Source organism: Salvelinus namaycush, chromosome 1, assembly GCF_016432855.1.
Source record: "Salvelinus namaycush isolate Seneca chromosome 1, SaNama_1.0, whole genome shotgun sequence".
NCBI classification, from domain to species: domain Eukaryota; kingdom Metazoa; phylum Chordata; class Actinopteri; order Salmoniformes; family Salmonidae; genus Salvelinus; species Salvelinus namaycush.
The window spans coordinates 25,249,041-25,275,844 of NC_052307.1; the positions used below are offsets into that span (position 1 = coordinate 25,249,041).

The 26,804-nt window shown below is 44.0% G+C and overlaps 1 protein-coding gene and 2 long non-coding RNA genes across 12 annotated transcripts in view; 1 reads left to right on the forward strand and 2 right to left on the reverse strand.

The window, feature by feature from the left end:
* LOC120017921 (KAT8 regulatory NSL complex subunit 3-like) lies at positions 1–13,117 on the reverse strand. Of its 5 annotated transcripts, none has more exons than XM_038961052.1 (21): positions 12,904–13,117; positions 12,126–12,395; positions 11,758–11,928; positions 11,494–11,584; positions 11,147–11,332; positions 10,897–11,028; positions 10,489–10,605; positions 10,275–10,373; positions 10,040–10,111; positions 9,025–9,099; positions 8,720–8,877; positions 8,449–8,512; positions 8,068–8,250; positions 5,578–5,734; positions 5,225–5,302; positions 4,605–4,781; positions 4,287–4,374; positions 3,965–4,092; positions 3,452–3,558; positions 3,158–3,356; positions 1–998 (listed from the first exon to the last, which is right to left on the reverse strand). In XM_038961052.1, exons 2-21 carry the CDS (start codon positions 12,335–12,337, stop codon positions 988–990), a joined length of 2,505 nt encoding a protein of 834 aa, XP_038816980.1. In that variant the 5' UTR covers positions 12,338–12,395; positions 12,904–13,117; the 3' UTR covers positions 1–987. The 5 variants fall into 5 exon arrangements, with proteins under 5 accessions (XP_038816980.1, XP_038816904.1, XP_038816842.1 ...); XM_038960976.1 differs by having other exon boundaries at positions 4–998; positions 3,111–3,356; positions 12,904–13,116; XM_038960914.1 differs by lacking the exon at positions 1–998 and having other exon boundaries at positions 2,327–3,356; positions 12,904–13,116.
* The window catches only part of LOC120018271, a 19,559-nt gene continuing 5,228 nt past the window's right edge, over positions 12,474–26,804 (forward strand). Inside the window, exons 1-2 of one of the 6 annotated variants that reach the window (XR_005472218.1) lie at positions 25,518–25,532; positions 25,648–26,107. This is a non-coding gene — a long non-coding RNA (uncharacterized LOC120018271). Of the gene's footprint in view, positions 12,493–23,557; positions 23,577–25,003; positions 25,023–25,237; positions 25,257–25,513; positions 25,533–25,647; positions 26,108–26,804 lie in introns of those variants that run through there. The other 5 variants (XR_005472222.1, XR_005472212.1, XR_005472203.1 and 2 more) reach the window with 5 other exon arrangements.
* LOC120018223 overlaps positions 23,591–26,804 on the reverse strand; it is a 4,827-nt gene continuing 1,613 nt past the window's right edge. Inside the window, exons 2-4 of the long non-coding RNA XR_005472197.1 lie at positions 24,241–24,328; positions 24,012–24,117; positions 23,591–23,782 (exon numbers count right to left, since the gene is read on the reverse strand). This is a non-coding gene — a long non-coding RNA (uncharacterized LOC120018223). The remainder of the gene's footprint in view (positions 23,783–24,011; positions 24,118–24,240; positions 24,329–26,804) is intronic.

The window sequence follows — 26,804 nt, forward strand, 5'->3', positions numbered from 1 at the left end:
CAAAGCTTAATGTAGAAAGTGTGTTTGAGACAAACACTTGCAGCCCACATTATAGATCACTCACGTAGCATTTTGGTAGGAGTGAAACATGGATTGCCTGAAGGAATAGATATTACCATGAACTGTGGGGAGGTTAGTCCAACAGCAGTCTCTGGCTGTCTTCCTGACTGGCATACTTATCCCGTTTATCACAGACAAAGCCTGGCTTATATAAGAGCTAAAACATACGCTCTCCTCTATATTGTCTGACTGTTACCCATGTGTGTAATAAAGACACAGTGCAGAAGAATAAAGTATGAAGATAATGATGTGCTTGTTCAATGCTTCACTACTTGCCAATGATGAGCTATTCAAACTTACATGAAAAGCTCAAAATGATGCTGAACCTCTGTTATAACAATCATGTCCTCTCACCTCGCTCTTGTTCCATTTAAAAGTAAAATGTTTGTGATCTGTAAATACACATTTACAACACAGGAGTAGTCCACCTATTAATAAATGCGATCAATGTCCCACACATTATATTTTTGAAACATCTTGCCAGGTCAAAAGCTTTATAGAATTCCTTCCATGAGATGGAGGTCAAATTATAAATGAATTGACCCAACTGGAGCCAAACAAAGTTACAGAACACAGCATATAGAAAAAACTGTTAGGGCTATCCTTTTCAATGATGCTGAGGATTACAAAATGTGACAAAATGCCTTCAATATTGTAAGCCCTCAACATATGGCAGTTGGGTTGATGGAGATTGCCTGTAGCAGAATGGAGACTCGTCCACTACAGAGCTAGTCATCTCAAACCATGGGGTATGAATCCTTTACGTAATGCAGTGTTCCTCTGCTGCATTGGGGTGGGAGTAGACGTAATGGCAGGGGGTACATAGACTAACCCATATCTACATATCTGAATAGTAAGATCATAGCCCCGTTCAGGATGATGGCATCACATTTGGCATCTGGCATGATTCAGTCATCACGATCATCATTAGGTCATCACTGAAAAAGAGGATATAGTGTATAAAACATTAAGAACACCTGCTTTTTCCGTGACAGACTAACCAAGTGGATCCAGGTGAAAACTATGATCCCTATTTGATGTCACTTGTTAAATCCACTTCCATCTGTGTATGAAGGGGAGGAGACATGTTAAAGAAGGATTTATAAGCCTTGAGACATGGATTGTGTATGTGCCATTCACAGGGTGATGGGCAAGACAAAATATTTAAGTGCCTTTGAACAGTAGTAGGTACCATGGTAGTAGGTACCATCTGCACCGTTTTGAGTGTGTCAAGAATGGCAATGCTGACAAGTTTCACACTCAACAGTTTTCCTGTGTGTATCAAGAACGGTCCACAACCCAAAGGACACCTCTTGACACCTTGTAGAGTCCATGCCCTGACAAATTGAGGCTGTTGTGAGGGCAAAAGGGGGTACAACTCAATATTAGGATATGTTTTTAATTTTTGTTCCAATATGTTCCTAATGTTTTGTACACTCAGGATATTTGGTACCAATCCATTGTTTTAGAAAATGTGATAAAAGTTAACATGTTTGCTGTTTGTGAGGAGAGACTTTCATATCAGGATGTTTGGACAGCATCCGTGCCACCCACAGCCTAGCTCAGTGCAGTCATTCTGCTGGGCTGTCCTCGCAGCTTCACAATTATATTTTTGGGGGCTCTGAGCCCTGCTGCCAACACACAGAGATGGCATGGGTTACACATCTACTCAGATCTTTTAACTAGATCTGGGTGTCAAGCCTAGTTCAGACAGAATTTTCCCTCAGACACAGCAAAGCAGGCAACTTTCCAGCTGACATTCCTGAACAGCGAGTATCCAGCAGTGTTAATCCGATGTGGGAAAAAATATTTAAATCAGATCAAATATTTCTTCAAATAAAACTAAGTGCCCAAGGGCGTATTTGGTGTTTGGCTGTATTTTCATGTCTGGCTTGCTTTTCTCAATGACGAGAAAAGTCCATGTCAGGAGACGCAGTGAGAGATCTCAATTGCATACTCCTCGCGTCCTCTCTCCTTCTAAAAACGCAGTGGATGAGAAAGCCAGAGGTCCCTGTTCTCAAATGGACGCGAGGTGTATGCAATTGAGATCTTCCCGTATATACAGGATTTCTACTGGAGTATGTAAGAAAATAACTTGTTTTAGTCTTAGCGTAAATGATTCATCCAGGTTCGAACTTTACACAGAATTACAAAAATAAGCCTCCAAAGACAACAGCAATCCTGGGGAAGGAGTGGAAGACTTGGATATCTTAACAGCAACACCCATTTCTAAATCGAAAAATAGGAATGAAAACATGGGTTATTTTCCAGTCTTTATTGCAATGATAGAAACAGAGATGGTATGCCGGATGTGAATATTATTGCCTTCAACTCTTCTACTCCCTCCAAAGTGAGTCTGTGGGTCCTTGTGCGCATCTGGAAGTATGGCTGCTGCTTGCAGGTGATTTAATTAATAATGTAACATGAAGACCATCTTTACCAAGTGGACGTATGTGGTGAAGAAATTCATTCTGAACAGGGCCATTGACATATTCTGTAGTCATGTGACATTTAGACAATATTAAAATGCACTAATTTTTGGCCCTCCTGATTCACAATTCTTGTGACATCAATTTTGTATCAAGAGTTCCATGTATTCAAAGCAACATCATGCAAATATGAACATGCCAATGACGGATTCTCACGTCAGCATTTTGAACATTTACATTTGACATATCCGCAGACTTCCATTGATTCAGAAACAATAACTATTAAACTTGACTTCATCAAACTTCTAATTCCAATGTCACATCCTCCCGGATCATGGTATTCATTGATGTTTTCCTTATGGCTCTTTCCAAACATGAAAATTAGTACAAAAACACATCCCGTACGATACAAATCTATATACTCAATGTTACACGGCTGCAAGTCTGGCTTTTCAGATACTGACAACACCTAGGATCTTCATAGATGACTATCTGCATACACATTACTGATCATGCTGTCCACTATCTGTGTCACCCATCTGTAGTGTGGCCAAAGTGAACTGGCGATAGGGCCCGTCCTGCTATTCTAGCTTTCCCGAAACAAGGGGTTAAGGAGTTTACCCTGGGCATTCAGCGTGGCCGCCTTGGTTTGGTAGTTCGAGACGTACCGGCGCTCTGGATGGAGATGTGTGGCAGGCCGGGGAGGCCACTCGCCGGCTTGGCCAGCCCACCGTTGTTGAGTAGCTGGTGGATGGCAGTTGTCATAGTCAGCCCTCCAGTGGAGACCACAGGCACTGCCCGGAGCAGAGTGCTGCTGCCAGTACCTATGGAGTTAAGAACCTGACCCTGGGGCTTCCCACCGAGGGCCTAGGGAGAGAGGACAGGTTGAGCCAGTCAGTAACAACGAGTCAGCACACACAGACACAAGGATACTTTTAGCAGGTTTTTGAGGCTGGGTGTACCTGAATGCTGCCCATGCTAGCTGTTGTGCTGGGCAGGCTAGGGGATTTGGTCACTATCTCCTGTAGACTGAAACTTAGGCCGTGGAGGAGGCTGCTGGCGGAAGGTGCTGCACACAAACACAGCGAGAATGATTCAGCACAGTTCACATTTAGACACAGTCAATATAGGAAGCTCAACAACACAATTGCTGGTGACGACAGTTGAGAACCACCCCTATTTGTCTATTCAAAATAACGACCTTGAAAAAACAACCAGAGACATTGCAGGGGTAACGCAAAAAGTAATCAATAACATTGTTTGCTCAGATCGGTTCTCGTGAAGTGCTCAAAATCATGACATAAAACTCCACTTTAGTCCCATTCTTTTTACATTGATTCTCTGTTCCTCTGCATTGCAACTAACACATCTGTGAAAATATACTGTACAACATATTTGGTTGTTGTTCAGTGTTCTGTGAGATAGATCTGCTGCAGTGCCGAGTTAGGACAGTCGTGCAGGCAGGTAGCAGATACCTTGGACATTAGCAGGAGCTTGCGCCTGGACTTGTGAGGAGGACCCTGACACCATGCAACTCTGCAGATTGTGGAAAGAGCTGGAACCCAGACTCTGGGCACTAGACACCCCTGTCAGACTACCAGACCTGCATTAACACACACAATCAATCTACTCAAAGTTGCTCCGATAAACAGAGCTGCTGTGGTAGCTACCCTCCCCATAGTTTATTTTCTATACAATAACTTCCAACCAGTCCAGAACTCAATCCGTTTGCAGCACACACCGCTGCCCAACGGGAGAGAGTTTGGAAAGTTGGAGATCATGGTGTGTCAGGCCTACCGCTGGGCTGTGAGGAGTCGGGAGACTTCCTTGGCTCCAGACACAGTCTGTCCCACAGTCACATTCAGGGGCTTCCCAGAGGGGCCCACTGCATTGGAAAACAGACCATGAAGAGAATAAGCCAAATCTGATCGGACAACGCCACAATATAACATTGACAATGGTTTCTAATGAGTTTTGAAACGGAGGAAATGAATATGATCCATATAAGCCCTACAAATATTTAAATTATCTTAGAAACTATTTCTAATTTTTCTTTACTGAATCATTCATTTAGAGGAGCAGAAAACTGCCCACACTTAAATCTGAGCCAGTTACCTTCCTGTGTTGCAGAGCTGACAGCGCCCCCTGCTGTCTCTCCATGCAGGATGGCCACCTTGATCTTAGCTCTCTTTGAGGCCTTGGTGGGAGTGGGGCTGGGCGTCTGCCTCCTCTTCAGATGGGCCATCAACTCATCTCTCTCCAGGCTCTCAGTCTGCTCACTGGATACAGGCACTGAGACACAGACAGACATCACTGACTGGGATATACAAACCAGACCACTTCAATCAACCCTGATACAAATTCTCAAAATTGTTATATGACCCTGTACATAAATTGTTATATGACCCTGTAAAAAATGTACATCAATTATCTGGTAACCTAACGTAGAAGGCGTAAAATAAACATCTTAAACTAGTTCCCCTACATGGTCTTGACGAGAAAAAATATAAGTAAAAAGGGAAGGTTCTCTTCTGCATTGTTCAACAAGTCCAGTAAATGTGGAGGAGTTCAGATGGAGTGTCGCCTTGTTAACGTCCAAAAGCGGAAGTCGCATCATAGGCTCTTTCCATTTCCCCTGAAAACCGGAACATCCGGTAGTTGGGGACTCGGCAGAGGCTAATGATCTGCCAGTAAGAGGGAGATGGCAGACAGAAGAGAAAAGAGGAGATACTTACCGAAGACACAGGAGGGAGCGCCAGGGGGAAGAGTTTTCCTCACAAGCATGTTTTGTTTCATAAAAGCAGCAAACTGGGCTGGAATGAATTAAAAAGGTAGAAGGAATAGTAGAAAGAGAAGGGATGAAAAGATATCAGTCACGTTCCATTGTGCCCTTCTGTTGTCGTGACTGCTCTAACAAGATTCATGTCAAAGAAAACTATTTTCACCATTCAATATTTCATTCACATTTTCCCAAGCCCACATTGGCAATGGAGGTGACTGACTCATTAGAACAAATGCACACAAACAAATGTGTCAAATGTGAGAGCTGTGTGTGTGTGTGTTCATACACGCTAGTAAGCCCACAAACCTTGTGCCTGCTTGTGTGTGAGCACCGTCCCAGACCGCTGCATATGGGTCTTGAGGAGCTGTGTGGCGGTGATCAGGCTGGACTTCTGTGCCGGGGACAGTCCCGAGGTCTTTGGTTTGGGGCTGGAGGTGAGACTGCTGCACACACTGGACAGGTCCTGAGGACACAAACAGAAAACATGGCTAATCAAATGATCAGCAATGTACACTAGTGTACAAAACATTAGGAACACCTGCTCTTTCAATGACAGTCTGATCAGGTGAAAGATATGATCCCTTTTTGATGTCACTTGTTAACCCCCGAAGGTCAATGTCTGCACCCCGTGGAAATCGAATTAGCATAATACAAAATCCCCATAAGAATCTGTCAGCCTAAGCTAGAGATGTTTCTTTTATTTGGATGCCGTCTCAAGACATCCAACACAATCTCACTCAAATCATGCAAATATGTACAAAAAGTATTTCAGCAGATTTTGTGCATTTGTGTGTGAATAGACCCCCAAAAATTAGCGACTTAATTCGTAGGAAAATACTTTTTTGTGGGCAAACTTCGGAACAATCTTTTGAAAGTTAGAGCAATGCATGATGGGCAATGATGTTCTACACTGACTTTTCTTTCTGACCCACATTTATGATATAATAAAAAAATTAAGTGATAACGACCCTTCGGTAAGTATTCAGACCCCTTGACTTTTTTCATATTTTGTTTCGTTACAGCTTTGTTCTAAAATGTGTTACATTGTTTTTTCCCGCCTCAATCTACACACAATACCCCATAATGACAAAGCAAAAACAGGTTTAGACATTTTTGCTAATTTATAAAGAATAAAACAGAAGTGTCAAATTTACATAAGTATTCAGACCCTTTACTCAGTACTTTGTTAAAGCACAATCTTTGCACACCTGTATTTGGGGAGTTTATCCAATTCTCTGCAGATCCTCTCAAGCTCTATTAGGTTGGATGGGGAGCGTTGCTGCACAGCTATGTTCAGGTCTCTGCAGAGATGTTCGATCGGGTTCAAGTCCAGGCTCTGGCTGGGCCACTCAAGGCCATTCAGACTTGTCCCGAAGCCACTCCTGCGTTGTCTTGGCTATGTGCTTAGGGTCGTTGTCCTCTTGAAAGGTGAACCATCGCCCCAGTCTGAGCGCTCTGGAGCAGGTTTTCATTAAGGATCTCGCTGTACTTTTCTCTGTTCATCTTTCCCTCGATCCTGACTAGTCTCCCAGTCCATGCCACTGAAAAACATCCCCACAGCATGATGCTGCCACCACCATGGTTCACCGTAGGGATGGGGCCAGGTTTCCTCCAGACGTGATGCTTGGCATTCAGGCCAAAGAGTTCAATCTTGGTTTCATCAAACCAGAGAATCTTGCTTCTTTAGGTGTCTTTTGGCAAACTCCATGCGAGCTGTCATATGTCTTTTACTGAAGAGTGGCTTCCGTCTGGCCATTCTACCACAAAGGCCTGATTGGTGGAGTACTGCAGAGATGGTTGTACTTCTGGATGGTTCTCCCATCTCCACAGAGGAACTCTGGAGCTCTGTCAAAGTGACCATCGGGTTCTTGGTCACCTCCCTGACCAAGGCCCTTCTCCCCCGATTGCTCAGTTTGGCTGGGCAGTCAGCTCTAGGAAGAGTCTGGTGGTTACAAACTTATTCCATTTAACAATGATGGAGGCCACTGCGTTCTTGAAGACCTTCAATGCTGCAGACATTTTTTGGTACCCTTCCCCAGATCTGTAGCTCGACACAATCCTGTATCGGAGCTCTATGGAAAATTCCTTCTACCTCATGGCTTGGTTTTTCTCTGGCGCATGCATTGTCAACTGTGGGAACTTATATACACAGGTGTGTGCCTTTCCAAATCACGTCCAATCAAGTCTCATAGCAAAGGGTCTGAAAACTAATGTAAATAAGGTCTTTCTGTTTTAAATTTTTAATACATTTGCAAAAAAATATATAATAATAATAATTTTTGTCATTATGGGGTATTGTGTATAGATTGCTGAGTTTTTATTTTAATTTTATACATTTTAGAATAAGGCTGTAACATATCAAAATATGGAAAAGGTCATGGTGTGAATACTTTCCGAAGGCACTGTATGTGCCATCCAGAGGATGAATGGGCAAGACAATATATTTAAGTGCCTTTGAACAGGGTATGGTAGTAGGTGCCAGGCACACCGGTTGGAGTGTGTCAAGAACGGCAATGGTGCAGAGTTTCACGTCCAACAGTTTCCCGTGTGTTTCAAGAATGGTCCACCACCCAAAGGACATCCAGCTAACTTAACACAGCTGTGGGAAGCTTTGGAGTCAAGATGGGCTAGCATCCCTGTGGAACGCTTTCGACACCTTCTAGAGTCCATGCCCCGGCGGACTTAAGCTGTTCTGAGGGCAAAAGGTGTTCCTAATGTTTTGTACAGTCAGTGTATATAATTCCTAGCATTACCTTGCTAGTTTTCCTAAGCGTAACTGAGTGATGCAGGATGTACCTCGGAGCCTGAGGGGGAGATGGGTACTCTGAGGGCAGGTGAAGAGGGGCGGGCCCTCTCCAGGTCAAAGGGTAACTCCCGCCAGGGCTGCTTCTTCTTCTCTGTGTCCAGGTCCCTCAGCTCTCCGGAGCCTATGCTCTCCGCCCGCTCCAGCACTCCCGACAGGAAGTCTGCTATCTCATCCTACACACGAGAGACAACAGGCATGTATATCTGCATCAAAAGCATTTCACTGACACTATATGTGAAGAGTTTGATGGCCATGGTTTAATTCTCAAAATTCTTTGGAGTTTTCGTAGAAACTCCTGCACTTAGCCAACATTGTCTGAATAAAACAAACATGGTTCCTTTCCAAGACAAGGACAAGAAAAATGGACCAACCTGAATGCAGCGATCCACCATGGTCTGTGTCAGTCCCTCTGATTTGATCTTTGTTGAGTTGATTCTGAGGAAAGACACCATTTAATCATGACTGAGAAATAAACTGAAATGTCCTCAAATTCTTCAATTGAATAGCCATGCAGAAAATGACTGTGAGCAGTCAACAAGTTTAAAATTGCTTTCTTAAATTCCAATGTCTTCATATATATTTCAATAGCGTGTGAAGACCACTAACCCTCCTCAGAGTAAACCCAGGGTAGGCTTAACCCACCTGAGGTTGTCTTCAGCTCCCCCCACCACCACCATGCTGTTGTCGACTCTAAGTTTCTCTCTGAACTCCTCCATGGCCTCTGTGCCACACTGCAGAGCGTTCTGACCAACCACAAACAGCACTGGGGTCTTCATGTCCAGTAAGGGGTCGTCCACATCCTGCCAGTCAACAATACAAATACAGTCAATACAAGTCTATGACTCACATCCCTGACCCGTGAAAGAATGTTGAAACTGTAAGACAAGTAGAAGCATCATATCCTAATGTCTCCACAAGGCAGAACAGATTTGAGCATATTTCCTTACCCCTCTTGACCCACTGATTGTTAGCAGAGGAAAGCCAAGACACACCACAGCGGTCAGGTACTCCATGAGGGAGACCTGGGAGAGGACAACCACGTCAATATGTGCGCCAATGTCACATCCACCCATCACACACGTCAAACCATGGATTGGTTTTCAATAACCAACAGATGTATATCTTTCTGAGCATTACAGAGAATACTCTTAGAAAATGTGGACACCATATATACTGAACAAAAATATAAACGCAACATGTAAAGTGTTTGTCCCATGTTTCATGAGCTGAAATAAAAGATCCCAGACATTTTTTATATGCACAAAAAGCGTATTTCTCTCAAATGTTGTGTACACATTTGTTTACATCCCCGTTAGTGAGCATTTCTCCTTTGCCCAGATAATCCATTCACCTGACAGTTGCGGCATATCAAGAAACTAAACAGCATGATCATTACACATGCATCTTGTGCTGAGGATAATAAAAGGCCACTCTAAAAATGTGCAATGTCTCAAGTTGAAGGAGCGTGCAATTGGCATGCTGACTGCAGGAATGTCCACCAGAGCTGTTGCCAGAGAATTTCATGTTAATTTCTCTACTATTAGCTGCCTCCAATGTCATTTTAGAGAATTTGGCAGTACGTCTAACGGGCCTCACAACCACAAACCACGTGTAACCATGCCAGCCCAGGACCTCCACATCAGGCTTCTTCACCTGCGGGATCATCTGAGACCAGCCACCCGGGCAGCTAATGAAACTGAGGAGTATCTGTCTGTAATAAAGCCCTTTTGTGGGGAAAAGCAAACTCTGATTGGCTGGGCCTGGCTCCCAAGTGGGTGGGCCTATGCCCTCCCAGGCCCACCCATGGCTGCGACCCTGCCCAGTCATGTGAAATCCATACATTAGGGTGTCATTTCTTATTGACTGATTTCCTTATATGAACTATAACTCCTTGAAATTGTTGCATGTTGCGTTTATATGTGTTCAGTATAGACAGAGACAGCATTCATAAATCAGCCTTACGTGACAGGCGATGAGAGCTCCCACATTCCAGCCAACCAAGATAATGGGTTTGTGAGGGAAGTGACTGTGGATCTGGTGCATAAATGCATTGAAAAGCAAATGAATAGAAGCAAATGAATAGACAGATCAGTCTGGTACATAGTATTCAAACAACAATCTCAATTAGCAGCAACGGTCAAATCGATTAGGAACTTTAATCTGGATACACAACTTCAGATTCATAGAACAGCCTTACCTCCATGACTTTGGCCCTGACTGTGGCCAACATGTGCTCCAGACACTGAGTGATGCCCACATTGGCTCCACTGTTTACATGTGTATTTACTGGGATAACCTGGGATAGACACATTATACAGTAAGTAATTCAATTACTTGCCCAAAAGCCTATTGGGTGTGAATAAAACACAGAGACGCAGTCACACTTGAGTATGAATAGAATAGATACAAACCTTTCCCAAGCAGGAGAGTTGTGACTGCCAAAATCTAAATCGGCGAGGGGTAGAAAGAACAGGATTGGTAGGACCTGATGGTACAATTAAGATGAGTGGGGAGCCAGGAAGCTTGCTCTGCAATACAGACAAGCACAAAGATAGGCATCTGGTTATCATCACATCATTTGGGAAATGTAATCAAAGTAGTGCAAGTCAAAACAGTGGTCAAAGTAAGACAGTTAGCCATATAAAACAGTATAAAGACGAAACTACTAAGAGCTTTCTCTTACTGCCACAACTATCACTTTCATCCCTATTATAATTTGGAATGTGTGTTTGTTTCCATTGTCCTATTCATTCTTTGACTGCAGTGAATTCTGATTGCTCCCAGCACCACTGACAGGGATCGCAGCATTAGAGACGTACCGGTTTGTTGTGAGACAGAACGCCCACGGCTGGATCCCAGGGCCTCTTCAGGAGCAGAGAGAGGGCTTCTGCACCAGCCGCTCCAGTCTTTACTGACGACGTCAGCAGCATCCTGTCAATCAGCAAGGGCAACTGCACAGACAGAGAGGAATGGTGAATCATCCTGATAGAATGTATCCCTCTATATAAAAATGCATGTGTCATAACATCAAAGTGTAATCACATTTTGAAAGAGAGAGATAATGAGTACCTTGCTCTTGAGTGTCTGCAGTACGTCCAGGTAAGCAGCCAGCATGGCCAGACTGAGAGACTCTATCAGGGTGCTGTGTAACCACTGGGTCAGTTTGGTGTCCCAGTTGACACTGGCCAGTGCATGGCGCACCTTCCGGGCACATTTGTCCACAGCAATCCTGCGCAATACTGGCTCATTGGAGGCCTACGAGTCAGAAGGGTGGTGAGATGGTGAGACAACAGGGACAGGAACTTTGATAGTCATTCAAACTGAAACATGTCAATGCAATATTTCCATGTTGAATCACTTTTAAAACAAAATCGGCACCACATACAAAAGCATTTAGGTGGTGTTTATGAACTCACATTTTCATTGGCAAGCCGGGCCAGTCTTTCAGCTTGCAGAGCTTTCAGCACCTTATTAAATAATTTGTTTTGAGTGACCGACCATCCAGCCCTGTAATACAAGCAGAGATTGAAATGGAGATTGAGACACATTAATAATTTAGGAAAAAAGTGTATACAAGAGCTGAGCAAACAAGGCAACTGCACCACAGAAGTCAGAAATAATGTATATTTTGAAAAACTCTATAGGGTTATTCAAAGGGATGTTGGGTAGAGGCCACTCACTTGTTGATGCGTTCGTCCCAGTCATCAGGGGGTGGGGGACCATCGGCAACTGTGCGAGCAAATAAAACATGTCGCTCACACTCCTTCATAACACTGCGTGCTTTCTGGTTGTCATAGAGTCGAATAGGTGTAGGCGTGACAGATTCCACATCTATTGACAGATCTGATTCCCTGCAAAAGACACAAACATACTTCAGTCAATGATGTTATCCAGTTTTAGCGGTCAATTAATTATTGCCTTGATAAAGTTACAAAATAAAATTTGTTCTGAGGCAGAAAGATAGACATGCCTTCAGTGTTGTCATATGTGTGCATAAAATAATTTGGGCATTGAGTCATTAGTGAGGATTATGAGGGTTGACACTCACGGAGTGGCATCAGGTTGGCGACGGGGTGTGACGAACAGCATGCGCGTGGGCCGGGCACTGCTGGCGTCCGGGTGGGCATTCCATGGCTTGGCATAGCTGTGGTCCAATAACACCAAGTCCTGATCACGCTCATGAACTGACAACTGGAACAGCAAGGATGTACCCATCCTCTGTGCTGAATTCTGGAAGTACCTGTCCCCACTAACGTACATTCTCTACTGGGGCCACAAGGCCCTACAGCTCTGAGAGAGTGGTCCTTTCAACCCAAGCCTGAAGGGGGAGGAACCATGATCAATATCATATACGTCAAAACATAATGATACATCACGTCATTTGAGTTGGACCATTCATCTTTAACCCACAGCTGGTTCGTTACAAGCACCTTTCTTATGCATTGGCTTAATAACCAATTTTGTAACGTTAGCTAGCTGGCTAGTTAGCTAACGGCATTATTTTAGCTAGCTAGATTCTTTAGAGATGTTCTCATAATGTTGATAGCAAACAACATGCGTTTGCTTCATGCATGGCGGAGAGCGAGCTGTGCGTTGTTGACATTCCTTTGTTATGTAGCTGGCTAACTTGCTAACGTAAGCTAGCTACATGGCCTAGACAGATGCGCTAACAACACGAAATATGCATTACACTAACGTTAGCGCATAGCTTACAGAAGGGGTAACTAACAATCATACCGGGTATTACAACGTGGCTACGTAGCTAGCTAACTTGGCGAGCATAGTAGCATTAAAACTAGCACGCGCTAGTCGTATTGGCTACTCACCTTTTCATACTACCATTGATAGCATTATGTGATTGTAATCGAAATATAATTTTGTCCAAATTCAGTCAAATATAAACGTCAAAATCTAAATTCCGTGTAAATTTTCACATTTGAGAAGGACTACTCCCTCGGGTTTCTATAAATCATTGATTATAGCCGACTTCCTTTTGCTTTGCACTGCCACTGTCAGTACACGGATGCAAAACACCGCCTGGATAGCTATTTCCTACGGGCGGTGCATGTACTGGGGCCTTGGCCAGCACCTGCTCTGAACCCTGAAAAGCAGTGGCTCTAGGTAAGCCAGATGGTAAAGAATGTATTAAAAATCTACTTAGTACACAATTGTCAGCAAATGTCATAGAAACTACATGGTGGATTTCCGTACGACGTTTACCAGTGCGTTCCGTAGTAAAGTGGAGCTGTTTTGTTCAAAGTACATTTTGTCCTATGCCTAATTGTCATGATGATGAGAGTTTAGAACACATTTTATGGAACTGCTACTACACACTGTAAACCATGTTATGTAATAATGAATCCATGTATTGATGTGAAAGCTGATTTGTATTTATATGAACTATTATGATTGTAAAATGTGAAAACAGTCAATAAATATGATTTTTAAACCAATAACCCCTTACCCTAATTCAAACCCTAATACCCTAATTGTATCCCTAAATCTAACCACTTAGCTTAAAATAGTCTTTGTCCTCATGGGGAAGTGGGAAATGTCCCCACAAGGGAGAGTTTTCCTTTATTTTACTATCCTTGTGGGGACTTTGGGGTTTTAGGTTCCCACAAGGATAGAAGAATCCCCCCCCCCAACACCACCACACACACAACATTTTTTGTTGTTGATCTGAATTATATTTTTATTGATATTTTACTGTCAGTAAATGACAGACAACACCAATAATTTCCCCACACCACCAAAGTATGGGCATAGCACAGCGCGATCATTCTTCATAAATACGTCATATTTACACCTCTTCATATCAAGTTCCGTCGTGCGGTCATTTGGAACGTTGCAGGGGAATGCAGCCCTACACCAAACAAATCAAATTAGCAAATTATATTGTACAGTTCTTTATTTTCATTAGAGCCAACAGTGAACTACTTTTATTCCAACAAACTGAAATGGTAAAGACAACGTGCCATGATTATGACCATTTTTAACAACATGTTTGTATCATGTATCACGCATGGCAGCACATCTCATCCACTGTTCCTCCACCTAGACCCTAGAGAATGCCATGTACCATCCAAATGGTCCTGGCAATGGATCATGCCTAAAAAGACACCATGTGATTCATCAGAGTAGGCTTCCTAACACAGCATTAGTTTCTGAAATGTAAAACATAGTTGACATTCTTTTCATTAATCTGTGCGCTATAGGCTAATGTAGGCCTATATGTTTTTTCTTGTTTGTTGAGGGGTTGTTGTCTTGTCCTTTGCCTGGTTTCATATTTTGAAAGATGACACGCAGCATGGGACAGTGGAGGCAGAGCAAACAGGATTACAGCTAGAGCTGTACCTATAGGAAATGAGAGAACAATCAATAAACCCTACAGATAGATTTTCAGTTACATTTTTGTTCCACATTGTGTTAGCAGTTTAGTTTCTCACTCACTATATGACTTTGCCTCAATGCCCTTTACTTCTCAGCTTATTATCTGACATACATAAAATGTAACTGAATTAGACATTGTCATATTAATAATATCCCCTTAGAGTCTATTGACGCACCGGTACGTCAATATAAGTAACATAATAAAACAAATCTGTCAGTTTAAACTAGAGATACAGTATCTTTTTTTTGTTGTTGCCTATAGGCGTCTACAAGCTCCACTTCATTGATGTGCGTACACGTGGGTGGAGTCGTTTTTTTGTGGCAGTGGACTCTTTTAGTTTTGTTCTACCCAGAAAGGAAGTCCGTCTTGTGTAGTGTATATCCACTAAAGGGCTTGGGGAACCAGATTAGTTTACCAAGCAAGAGGGGCGGAGGCACTCTTTGACTCTAGTTAGTAATGACATTTGAACTTCCAATCTGGTGTTATGCCTGTTTACAAATACTAGCTAGCTACCTAGCTACATGTCAGCCTAGTCTGGTGTTATATGCTTTACGACACTACTTTCTTAACCACAGAAGAAGAAACAAACGTGTCTCTTTTTGAATTGCAATTGCTGCAAAATGGGAAGAAATCCCCAGAGATTTTGGGGATCATTGGAATGATCAGTTTTGTGCACGAGCTGTCAATGCCGGGAAAAATATTCGGATCCGAGCTCCGTAATACTTGGGCAGCGAGTACTACAACTACAAGGGCTTTTAAGCAATGGTCCTGAAGGCAGGCTGCGATCCAAGGTACCGCTTCACTATGATCGAAGTGGGCGCATATGGTCCGGAGGGAGATGCGGGAATCTTCTCATGACGCAAGTTTGGCTCCCAACTCATTGCAGGCCAGCTGCCGCTACCAAGGCCGGAGTGCTTGCGGGGAACCCAAACACAGAGCCCATATGTCTTCGTGGGATACCAGGCATTCCCTCTGAGGGTAAATCTGATGTGACCATATCCAGATAAGATATGCAAAAAAAGAAACATCCTCTCACTGTCAACTGCGTTTATTTTCTGCAAACTTAACATGTGTAAATATTTGTATGAACATAACAAGATTCAACAACTGAGACATAAACTGAACAAGTTTCACAGACATGTGACTAACAGAAATTGAATAATGTGTCCCTGAACAAAGGGGGGGTCAAAATAAATCAGAATTAACAGTCAGTATCTGGTGTGGCCACCAGCTGCATTAAGTACAGCAGTGCATCACCTCCTCAAGGACTGCACCAGATTTACCAGTTCTTGCTGTGGGATGTTACCTCACTCTTCCTCCAAGGCACCTGCAAGTTCCCGGATGTTTCTGGGGGGAATGGCCCTAGCCCTCACCCTCCGATCCAACAGGTCCCAGGCGTGCTCAATGGGATTGAGATCCGGGCTCTTCGCTGGCCATGGCAGAACACTGACATTCCTGTCTTGCAGGAAATCACGCACAGAACGAGCAGTATGGCTGGTGGCATTGTCATGCTGGAGGGTCATGTCAGGATGAGCCTGCAGGAAGGGTACCATATGAGGGAGGAGGATGTCTTCCCTGTAACGCACAGCGTTGATTGCCTGCAATGACAACAAGCTCAGTCCGATGATGCTGTGACACACCGCCCCAGACCATGATGGACCCTCCACCTCCAAATCAATCCCGCTCCAGAGTACAGGCCTCGGTGTAATGCTCATTCCTTCGACGATAAACGCAAATACGACCATCACCCCTGGTGAGACAAAACCGTGACTCGTCAGTGAAGATCACCTTTTGCCAGTCCTGTCTGGTCCAGCGACGGTGGGTTTGTGCCCATAGGCAACGTTGTTGCCGGTGATATCTGGTGAGGACGTGCCTTACAACAGGCCTACAAGCCCTCAGTCCAGCCTCTCAGCCTATTGCGGACAGTCTGAGCATTGATGGAGGGATTGTGTGTTCCTGGTGTAACTCGGGCAGTTGTTGTTGCCATCCTGTACCTGTCCCGCATGTGTGATGTTCGGATGTACCGATCCTGTGCAGGTGTTGTTACACATGGTCTGCCACTGCGAGGATGATCAGCTGTCCATCCTGTCTCCCTGTAATGCTGTCTTAGGCGTCTCACAGTACGGACATTGCAATTTATTGCCCTGGCCACATCTGCAGTCCTCATGCCTCCTTGCAGCATACCTAAGGCACGTTCACGCAGATGAGCAGGGACCCTGGGCATCTTTCTTTTGGTGTTTTTCATAGTCAGTAGAAAGGCCTCTTTAGTGTCCTAAGTTTTCATAACTGTGACCTTAATTCCCTAGCGTCTGTATGCTGTTAGTGTCTTAACGACCGTTCCACAGGTGCATGATCATTAATTGTTTCTGGTTCATTGAACAAGCATGGGAAACAGTGTTTAAACCCTTTACAATGAAGATCTGTGAAGTTATTTCGATTTTTACTAATTAGCTTTGAAAGACAAGGTCCTGAAAAAGGGACGTTTCTTTTTTTGCTGAGTTTACATGTGACTATATACATATGTGAAAATTATTGTAATGATATGCATAAAAGTGTTCAGGCATCTTTGTAAGAGAATAGGGGCTTATGTCTAAAGCACATGCTACACAGTTGTTACACCACACATTTGATAGCTGTCATGTTCATTCCTCTTCAATACAAATGAAAACACTTATTTTATTCAAAGATTCTTCTGGACTTGATAATGCGAAGAAGATCTACAACTACCACCGCTCAAGTGCCAGAAGAATTTCAGAGAACTGCTTTGTGATCCTTGTAGCAAGATGGAGGATCCTGGGACGAGCCCTTGAGGTTGCCCCAGAGAAAGCTGAGACCATTGTGAAGGCCCATGATTACCTTTGCACCACAGACACTAAAGACATTGACAACACAGTCATCAACATGGTACATCCACCCCACGTTTGTTGATCTCTCCAGAAACACTGGGGACCTGCATCCAGGAGAGTGGAGACAGCTTCCTCATGTTAGAACATGTGAATAAGAAAAATGCACACAACACCAGTTTTTGGGGTGAGACGGAGTGCTCTGTCTCACTCGAGAGTGGACGGAGCGGACACACAGTACTGATCGATGTTCCTGTGAAAGTACATTGTCATGTCCCTGAGAAACAGGAGACATTGATCAGCAGGAGTCATCCATCTGCTGCATAATGTCAGTGTCCAAAGGACCCACAGCTGTCTTCCTCTTCCGGCCATTGGAGCTGGGTCGGGGAGATGGGGCGGAGGTTAATGGAGTTGCAGGGCAGAGATCAAGGGTGCGCCTGGACGGTACTTTGGGTGTTGGTGAGAAGGGCCTGGGCGTTGGGAAAGGGGCCGTTGAGGTGATGAACCAGGCTGGGGAGATGATTAATCAAGGGGCGATGAACTACCTGTAGATGGGCCCTCAGGGCTCTGCTCTGTCTCTGGGCTGTCCAAGACACCAACACCCTCCAAGACCTACAAGCAGATGGCGAGTACATTAGAATACAATGCAAACAATCTTAAAACATCTCCATGGGCTCCTTTGAGTTAAAATGTTCAACCAAAAGAACTGACTTTATAAATATCTCAATCTAATTATGTTTGAACTAGCCGCTGCTAATCATTGATTTGACAACACAGGCACTGAATATTTCCCAATCCCAATTTCTCCTATCCAGAAAAGAGCTGATTTCACATGTTCTATCTAGGTCTGCTAAACATAAGATCACAAACACATACACACACACTGTACAAGATATCGGCTTCATGATGAGTACGTTAACGATGATCTGGCCTACCACCGTTGTGTCGTCAGCAAACTCAATGATGATGTTGGAGTCGTGCTTGGCCATGCAGTCGTGGGTGAACAAGGAGTACAGGAGGGGACTATGCACGCACCCCTGAGGGCCCCCCGTGTTGAGGATCAGCGTGTGTGTTGTTGCCTACCCTTACCACTTGGGGGCGGCCCATCAGGAAGTCAAGGATCCAGTTGCAGAGGGAGGTGTTTAGTCCCAGGGTCCTTAGATTAGTGATGAGCTTTGTGGGAACTATGGTGTTGAACGCTGAACTGTAGTCAATGAACAGCATTCTCACATAGGTGTTCCATTTGTCCAGGTGTGAAAGGGCAGTGTGGAGTGCGATTGAGATTGCGTCATCTGTCGATCTTTTGGGGTGGTATGCGAATTGGAGTGGGTCTAGGGTTTGATGGATTTGATGTGAGCCATGATCAGCTTTTCAAGGCACTTCATGGCTACTGTGGTAGTCATTTAGGCAGGTTACCTTCGCTTTTCTTGGGCACAGGGACTATGGTGGTCTGCAGACTCGGTCAGGGAGCGGTTCAAAATGTCAGTGAAGACACTTGCCAGTTGGTCCGCGCATGCTCTGAGTACACGTCCTGGTAATCCATCTGTGAATGTTGACCTGTTTAAAGGTCTTGTTCACATCGGCTATGGAGAGCGTGACCACACAGTTGTCCGGAACAGCTGGTGCTCGCATGCATGCTTCAGTGTTGCTTCCCTCGAAGCAAGCATAAAAGGCATTTAGCCCCACTGGTAGGCTCGCGTCACTGGGCAGCTCACGGCTGTGTTTCCCTTTGTAGTCTTTAATACACTGCTCAAAAAAATAAAGGGAACACTTAAACAACACAATGTAACTCCAAGTCAATCACACTTCTGTGAAATCAAACTGTCCACTTAGGAAGCAACACTGATTGACAATAAATTTCACATGCTGTTGTGCAAATGGAATAGACAAAAGGTGGAAATTATAGGCAATTAGCAAGACACCCCCAATAAAGGAGTGATTCTGCAGGTGGTGACCACAGACCACTTCTCAGTTCCTATGCTTCCTGGCTGATGTTTTGGTCAGTTTTGAATGCTGGCGGTGCTTTCACTCTAGTGGTAGCATGAGACGGAGTCTACAACCCACACAAGTGGCTCAGGTAGTGCAGCTCATCCAGGATGGCACATCAATGCGAGCTGTGGCAAGAAGGTTTGCTGTGTCTGTCAGCGTAGTGTCCAGAGCATGGAGGCGCTACCAGGAGACAGGCCAGTACATCAGGAGACGTGGAGGAGGCCGTAGGAGGGCAACAACCCAGCAGCAGGACCGCTACTTCCGCCTTTGTGCAAGGAGGTGCACTGCCAGAGCCCTGCAAAATGACCTCCAGCAGGCCACAAATGTGCATGTGTCTGCTCAAATGGTCAGAAACAGACTCCATGAGGGTGGTATGAGGGCCCGACGTCCACAGGTGGGGGTTGTGCTTACAGCCCAACACCGTGCAGGACGTTTGGCATTTGCCAGAGAACACCAAGATTGGCAAATTTGCCACTGGCGCCCTGTGCTCTTCACAGATGAAAGCAGGTTCACACTGAGCACATGAGCACATGTGACAGACGTGACAGAGTCTGGAGACGCCGTGGAGAACGTTCTGCTGCCTGCAACATCCTCCAGCATGACCGGTTTGGCGGTGGGTCAGTCATGGTGTGGGGTGGCATTTCTTTGTGGGGCCGCACAGCCCTCCATGTGCTCGCCAGAGGTAGCCTGGCTGCCATTAGGTACCGAGATGAGATCCTCAGACCCCTTGTGAGACCATATGCTGACACATGCACATTTGTGGCCTGCTGGAGGTCATTTTGCAGGGCTCTGGCAGTGCACCTCCTTGCACAAAGGCGGAGGTAGCGGTCCTGCTGCTGGGTTGTTGCCCTCCTACGGCCTCCTCCACGTCTCCTGATGTACTGGCCTGTCTCCTGGTAGCGCCTCCATGCTTTGGACACTACGCTGACAGACACAGCAAACCTTTTTGCCACAGCTCGCATTGATGTGCCATCCTGGATGAACTGCACTACCTGAGCCACTTGTGTGGGTTGTAGACTCCGTCTCATGCTACCACTAGAGTGAAAGCACCGCCAGCATTCAAAACTGACCAAAACATCAGCCAGGAAGCATAGGAACTGAGAAGTGGTCTGTGGTCACCACCTGCAGAACCATTCCTTTTTTGGGGGTGTCTTACTAATTGCCTATAATTTCCACCTTTTGTCTATTCCATTTGCACAACAGCATGTGAAATTTATTGTCAATCAGTGTTGCTTCCTAAGTGGACAGTTTGATTTCACAGAAGTGTGATTGACTTGGAGTTACATTCTGTTGTTTAAGTGTTCCCTTTATTTTTTTGAGCAGTGTAGTTTGCATGCCCTGCCACATCCGATGAGCGTCGGAGCCGGTGTAGTAGGAGTCAATCTTAGTCCTGTATTGAGGCTTTGCCTGTTTGATGGTTCATCTGATGGCATAGCAGGATTTCTTATAAGTGTCCCGCTCCTTGAAGTGGCAGCTCTAGCCTTTAGCTCGGTGCGGATGTTGCTTGTAATTCATGGCTTCTCGTTGGGATATGTACGTACGGTCACTGTTGGGACGACATTGTCGATGCACTTATTGATGAAGCCGGTGACTGAGGTGGTATACTCCTCAATGCCATTGAATGAATCCCGGAACATATTCCAGTCTGTGCTAGCAAAACAGTCCTATAGCGTAGCATCTGCGTAATTGACCACTTCTCTTCCGTATTAAGCGAGTCACTGGTACTTCCTGCTTTAGTTATAGCTTGTAAGCAGGAATCAGGAGGAAAGAATCATGGCCAGATTTGCCAAATGGAGGGCGAGGGAGAGCTTTGTACGCGTCTCTGTGTGTGGAGTAAAGGTGGTCTAGATTTTCTTTCTCATCTGGTTGCACATGACATGCTGGTAGAAATGAGGTAGAACGGATTTAAGATTGCCTGCATTAAAGTCCACATGCCACTAGGAGCGCCGTTTCTTTATAAGCATTTTCTTGTTTGCTTATGGCCTTATACAGCTCGTTGAGTGCGTTCTTAGTGCCAGCGTCGATTTGTGGTGGTAAATAGGAAGCTACGAAATATATAGATGAAAACTCTCTTGGTAGATAGTTTGGTTTACAGCTTATCATGAGGTACTCTACCTCAGGCGAGCCATACCTCGAGACTCCCTTAATATTAGACATCGCGCACCAGCTGTTATTGAGAAATAGACACACACACCCCCACCCTTCGTCTTATCGGACGTAGCTGTTCTGTCCTGCCGATGCACGGAAAGCTAGCCAACTGTATATTATCCGTGTCGTCCTTCAGCCACAACTCGATGAAACATATGATTATACAGTTTTTAATGTCCCGTTGGTAGGATAGTCTTGAACGGAGCTCATCCAGTTTATTCTCCAGTGATTGCACGTTGGCCAATAAAACGGATGGTAGAGGCGGGTTACCCACTCGCTGACAAATTCTCACAAGGCACCCTGATCTGCTCCCCCTTTATCTCCTTCTTTTCTTGATGCGAATGACGGGGATTTGGGCCTTGTCCGGGAGCAACATTAAATAAAAATATTTTTCCAGTTAGAGGTGAGTAATTGCTGTTCTGATATCCAGAAGCTATTTTTGGTCATAACAGACGGTAGTATCAACATTATGTACAAAATAAGTTACAAACAATGCTGAATAAACCCCACAAAATAGCACAATTGGTTAGGAGCCCGTAAAACAGCAGCTATCCTCTCCGGCGTCATTTTGAACATACAAATTGTTTTTTCTCCACTTGTTTTCCAAGGTGGTGTTATTCTTCCTCAAACATGAAATGGCTCCTCCAAACTAGAATAATGTCTTTGTATGGGTGCAGAGGGTCCTGGTTGTGCCCAGCGTTACCAGCTGTCAGCACCACCAGCACACTTACAGCACCAAGCAGGACTGTTAACCAGGAGCCTCTGCACTTCCTTATTTCTGTGTCTTCATCCAGTATTCTTCAGCATTGAATAGAAGTTATCCGAAAGGATGCAGTGGCTGCAGTGGAAGGCAGAGAATGCTCTGATGCTATGAATCCAGTCTGTCTCATCACTGGGTCGGGGACAAGCACAGGCTGCACACACATGCACTGAGCCTCACAGCAGCGCACTTCTCTAATCTTGTTCTTTTCTTTTGCTTTTTTCTTACTGTTGGGAAGTAGGACAGGGGGAAGTGTATTCCAGGCAGCTCCAGAGAAACCTATATAATTGTGTCTAACTTAAAGTCTCCTTCCACAACTCTGACTTTATTTTCCTTTTTTCACATGGTTGAAGAGGTAATGAAGACGGATGTGAAAGAAAGGCAAACTATTCTCTTCTACTGCCATCTAGTGGTGATAATCAGTGTGACAAGGTTCTAGAACAGGAGCTCATTAGATCAAGTCAAATCACATTTTATTTGTCACATGCGCCGAATAAAACAGGTTTAGACTTTACCTGAAATGCTTACTGTAAAGTCTACACTTGTTATATTCGGTGCATGTGAAAAATAAAATTGTATTTTATTTGATATGATGAGCTCCTGCTATGGAACCTTGTCACACTGATTGTCACCACTAGATGGATAGTTTGTCTTTCTGAAAGTTTCAGTCTGTTTACCTGAGGAGTATACTATAAAGCAGCATAAAGGTGTTAGCCAGCTAACTTGCGTAAATATACTGAATTAATTTTTATTGTGTAGAAAGATAGGCTTGTAATGGTCTAACTGATTTAACAAACGAAAAGACATGTACCTTTAGCTTTTTCAGTAAATTAAATCAATAGTCATTTCTGGTTGCTTATCAAAGTTAGCTGGCTAACTTATTGATTATGCTTTGTAGTAAACCCCTCTGGACTTCAAACCTGTTACATTCAGTTTCTTCTAAATTGGGAATAGATTAACTAAACATTTCATAACCAAAAAACAAATAAGTCAATGACCTGAAACAAACACTGTCAGTACATGGTGTGTGTGGACTTAAGGGGGACATCTGAATTTAAGGTCCATTATGCAACACTGCAAATAGCCATTTTAAGTCGTTTTTTTACTGGCTTAAACTAGACCTTACAAAAACACTCTCACATCTTTGTGTATTGATATTTTTTCCGGCAGTAAATGACAGTTAACATCTATCATGATGTTCTTGAAGTAAAAAAAGCACGGACACCCTAAGGTGAAGTGCTGAGTAACAGAGGATGATCTATACAAATGAAACAGAAAGTTGCACACTGACACATATCTTTCTTTTTCATTTCTATTCAACCAATCCAATGAATCAGACACCAAGACCTTCACATTTGACACAAAGTAAGCTGACAACATTTTATTCATTGTATAACGTATTTTATTCATTGTATATTGAGAACACAGTGAAGAAAACAATTCACTTCCCCACAGCGCTGAAGATAGGGCATGAAATGGAGGGATCACTCTTCTTAACCACCTTGAATTCACATGCCTTTTGGTCCCACTCCTTCATGCAATCACCAGGAAAATCTACGGGAGTTGCATACCTGCAATCAAACAATTAACATCAGCAAATCATTTTGTTGTGTAAATCAATAGAATTTCACTCACCCAGTCTATTAATAAACGCCTGAGATAGCTTGTGTGGATATTTTAAGAAGATAACAATGGGTTGTATATTCCTTTAGTGTGATAGATACAGACTTGGAAGGCTGAGGGCTACATAGACCATGCATTTTGTAGGTGCTAGAATAAAGCTGTGTTTACTGTACTTACCCCTGGCAGCATTCTAAACAATCACAGTCCATGCAATCACTGTTCCTCCAGCGGGAACCAACAGGATGCCATGTCTTGTCCTTGTCGTCACGACAATGGGTTTTGCCTAAACAAGAAAACAATTTAACATATTGTGTAGGTTTGTTGTCTTTTTCAATGTACTAGCGTAATTAAAAAATGTTTGCGTTTATGAAGGTGGTTAGCTGGTTAGCTTAGTCTTTTACTTTACCCGGGTCAGAAGTCACAGCTTTCCTGTAGCAAGAAGCATGGAGCAGTGGAAGTAGCGCACACAGGATTAAAGCTGGGGCCAATGACCTCTTCACAGGGAGAAGGGAGGGAAAACATATGGTTTTGAGGGGAATAAACAAGCAATTGGTCTACCGTTGAACCTTAAAAACATTGAAGATAAAGAACTAGAAAAGGGAACTGACACATTTAAACATGTTAAAATAATAGTTAATTGACCTTACTCTAGAAAATAAATACCGGTAACTTTATTTTTCCAATGTCTTTTCTCTATTGTGCCGTTTAAATCCACCATCCATTCAGACTCAAACAAAGGTGATTTTGCAGTATTTATTTTTATGTCCACATTATCATATCAAAATGAAACCCCATTAGGCTACTTGCAGTGCATTCGGAAAGTATTCAGACCCTTTGACATTTACCCATTTGGTTACGTTACCAGCTTTTTCTAAAATGTATAAAAACAAAAACATTCATCATCAATCTACACACAATACCCCATAATTCCTCTTTGGAGATGGTAGAACCTTCCAGAAAGTCAACCATCTCTGCAGCACTCCACCAGGCCTTTATGGTAGAGTGGCCAGATTTAAGCCACTCCTCAGTAAAAGGCACATGACAGCCCACTTGGAGTTTGTCAAAAGGCTCCTAAAGGACTCTCAGACCATGAGAAACAAGATTCTCTGGTCTGATGAAACCATGATTGACCTATTTGGCCTGAATGCCAAGCGTCACGTCTGGAGGAAACCTGGCAACATCCCTAAGGTGAAGCATGGTGGAGGCAGCATCATGCTGTGGGGATATTTTTCAGGGGCAGGAATTGGGAGATCGAACATATCTGAAGAGACCTGAAAATAGCTGTGCAGCAACGCTCGCCATCCAACCTGACAGAGCTTGAGAGGATCTGCAGAGAAGAATGGGACAAACTCCCCAAATACAGGGGTACCAAGCTTGTAGCGTCATACCCAAGAAGACTTGAGGCTATAATCGCTGTCAAAGGTGCTTTAAAACCTCTACGGGATCGGTGTCCCTAAACCGGGACGGTTGTTGCTAACGTACGCTAATGTGACTAGAATGAAGTAGTATACAACAGCCAACTTTCCAGGACATAGACATGTCTTATATGGGCAGAAAGCTTAAATTATTGTTAATCTAACTGCAGTGTCCAATTAACAGTAGCTAGTTTAGTTTAAAAATACCATGGTGTTTAAGGAGAGTGTACAACAACAAAAAACTTGTATCACGGCAACTGATTTGATACATTCACCTCTGAAGGTAAATAATGTACTTACATTCAGTAATCTTGCTCTGATTTGTCATCCTGAGGGCCCCAGAGATAAAATCTAACATTGTTTTGTTTGATAAAATACATTTTTATGTTCAAATGTAGGAACTGGTGCCTACAGTTTGACCCCACTGCTGTCTCTGGATCCACACGCACCTCGCCCGGCCATCTAGATGTGTGAAAGTTAGTGTATAAGCGAATGATCCATCATGTATGACATTCCTGGGAGCGTGTAAACTTGAATTCTTTATTACCATAGCAATTTTGTATGTTCTCTATAGTTATGTACTTAATAATGTATCAATTGACCATTTAGGAACATTTGGGCAAACCTCTAGCAGACTCGATACAAAATATTGTGCAGTAATGTAATTCTTCACTGGATCCGTCTGAAACATTGCACACACACTGCTGCATCCTATCTGAAAATATGGCCTTTCTCTTGCATTTCAAAGATGATGGAACAAAACATTTTTTGAAAACGCACGTTTTTTTGTTTGCACAGTATAATATTTTACTGTGAGGACAGACGCTAGGAGACGAGAAGCAAGGTGATGGAGTCCAGGTGAGTCCAATGAAGCGCTGATGCGCGTAACGATGGTGACAGGTGTGCGTAATGATGGGAAGCCTGGTACACACGAGCGCCAGAGAGGGGGAGCGGGAGCAGGCGCGACATTTACCAGATCTAATGTGTTATATTCGCCTACATTAATTTCACATTTCCACAAACTTCAAAGTGTTTCCTTTCAAATGGTATCAAGACAAAGGAGATGATTGTGGACTTCAGGAATAAGAGGACCAAGCACGCCCCCATTCTCATCGACAGGTCTGCAGTAGAGCAGGTTGAGAGCTTCAAGTTCCTTGGTGTCCACATCACCAACAAACTAACATTGTCCCAGCACACCAAGACAGTCGTGAAGAGGGCACTACAAAACCTATTCCCCCTCAGGAGACTGAAAAGATTTGGCATGGGTACTCAGATCCTCAAAAAGTTCTACAGCTGCACCATCGAGAGCATCCTGACCGGTTGCATCACTGCCTGGTATGGCAACTGCTTGGCCTCCGACCGCAAGGCACTACAGAGGGTAGAGTGAACGGCCCCGTACATCACTGGGGCCAAGCTTCCTGCCATCCAGGAACTCTATACCAGGCGGTGTCAGAGGAAGGCCCTAAAAATTGTCAAACACTCCAGCCACCCTAGTCATAGACTGTTATCTCTGCTACGGCACGGCAAGCAGTACCGGAGCGCCAAGTCTAGGTCC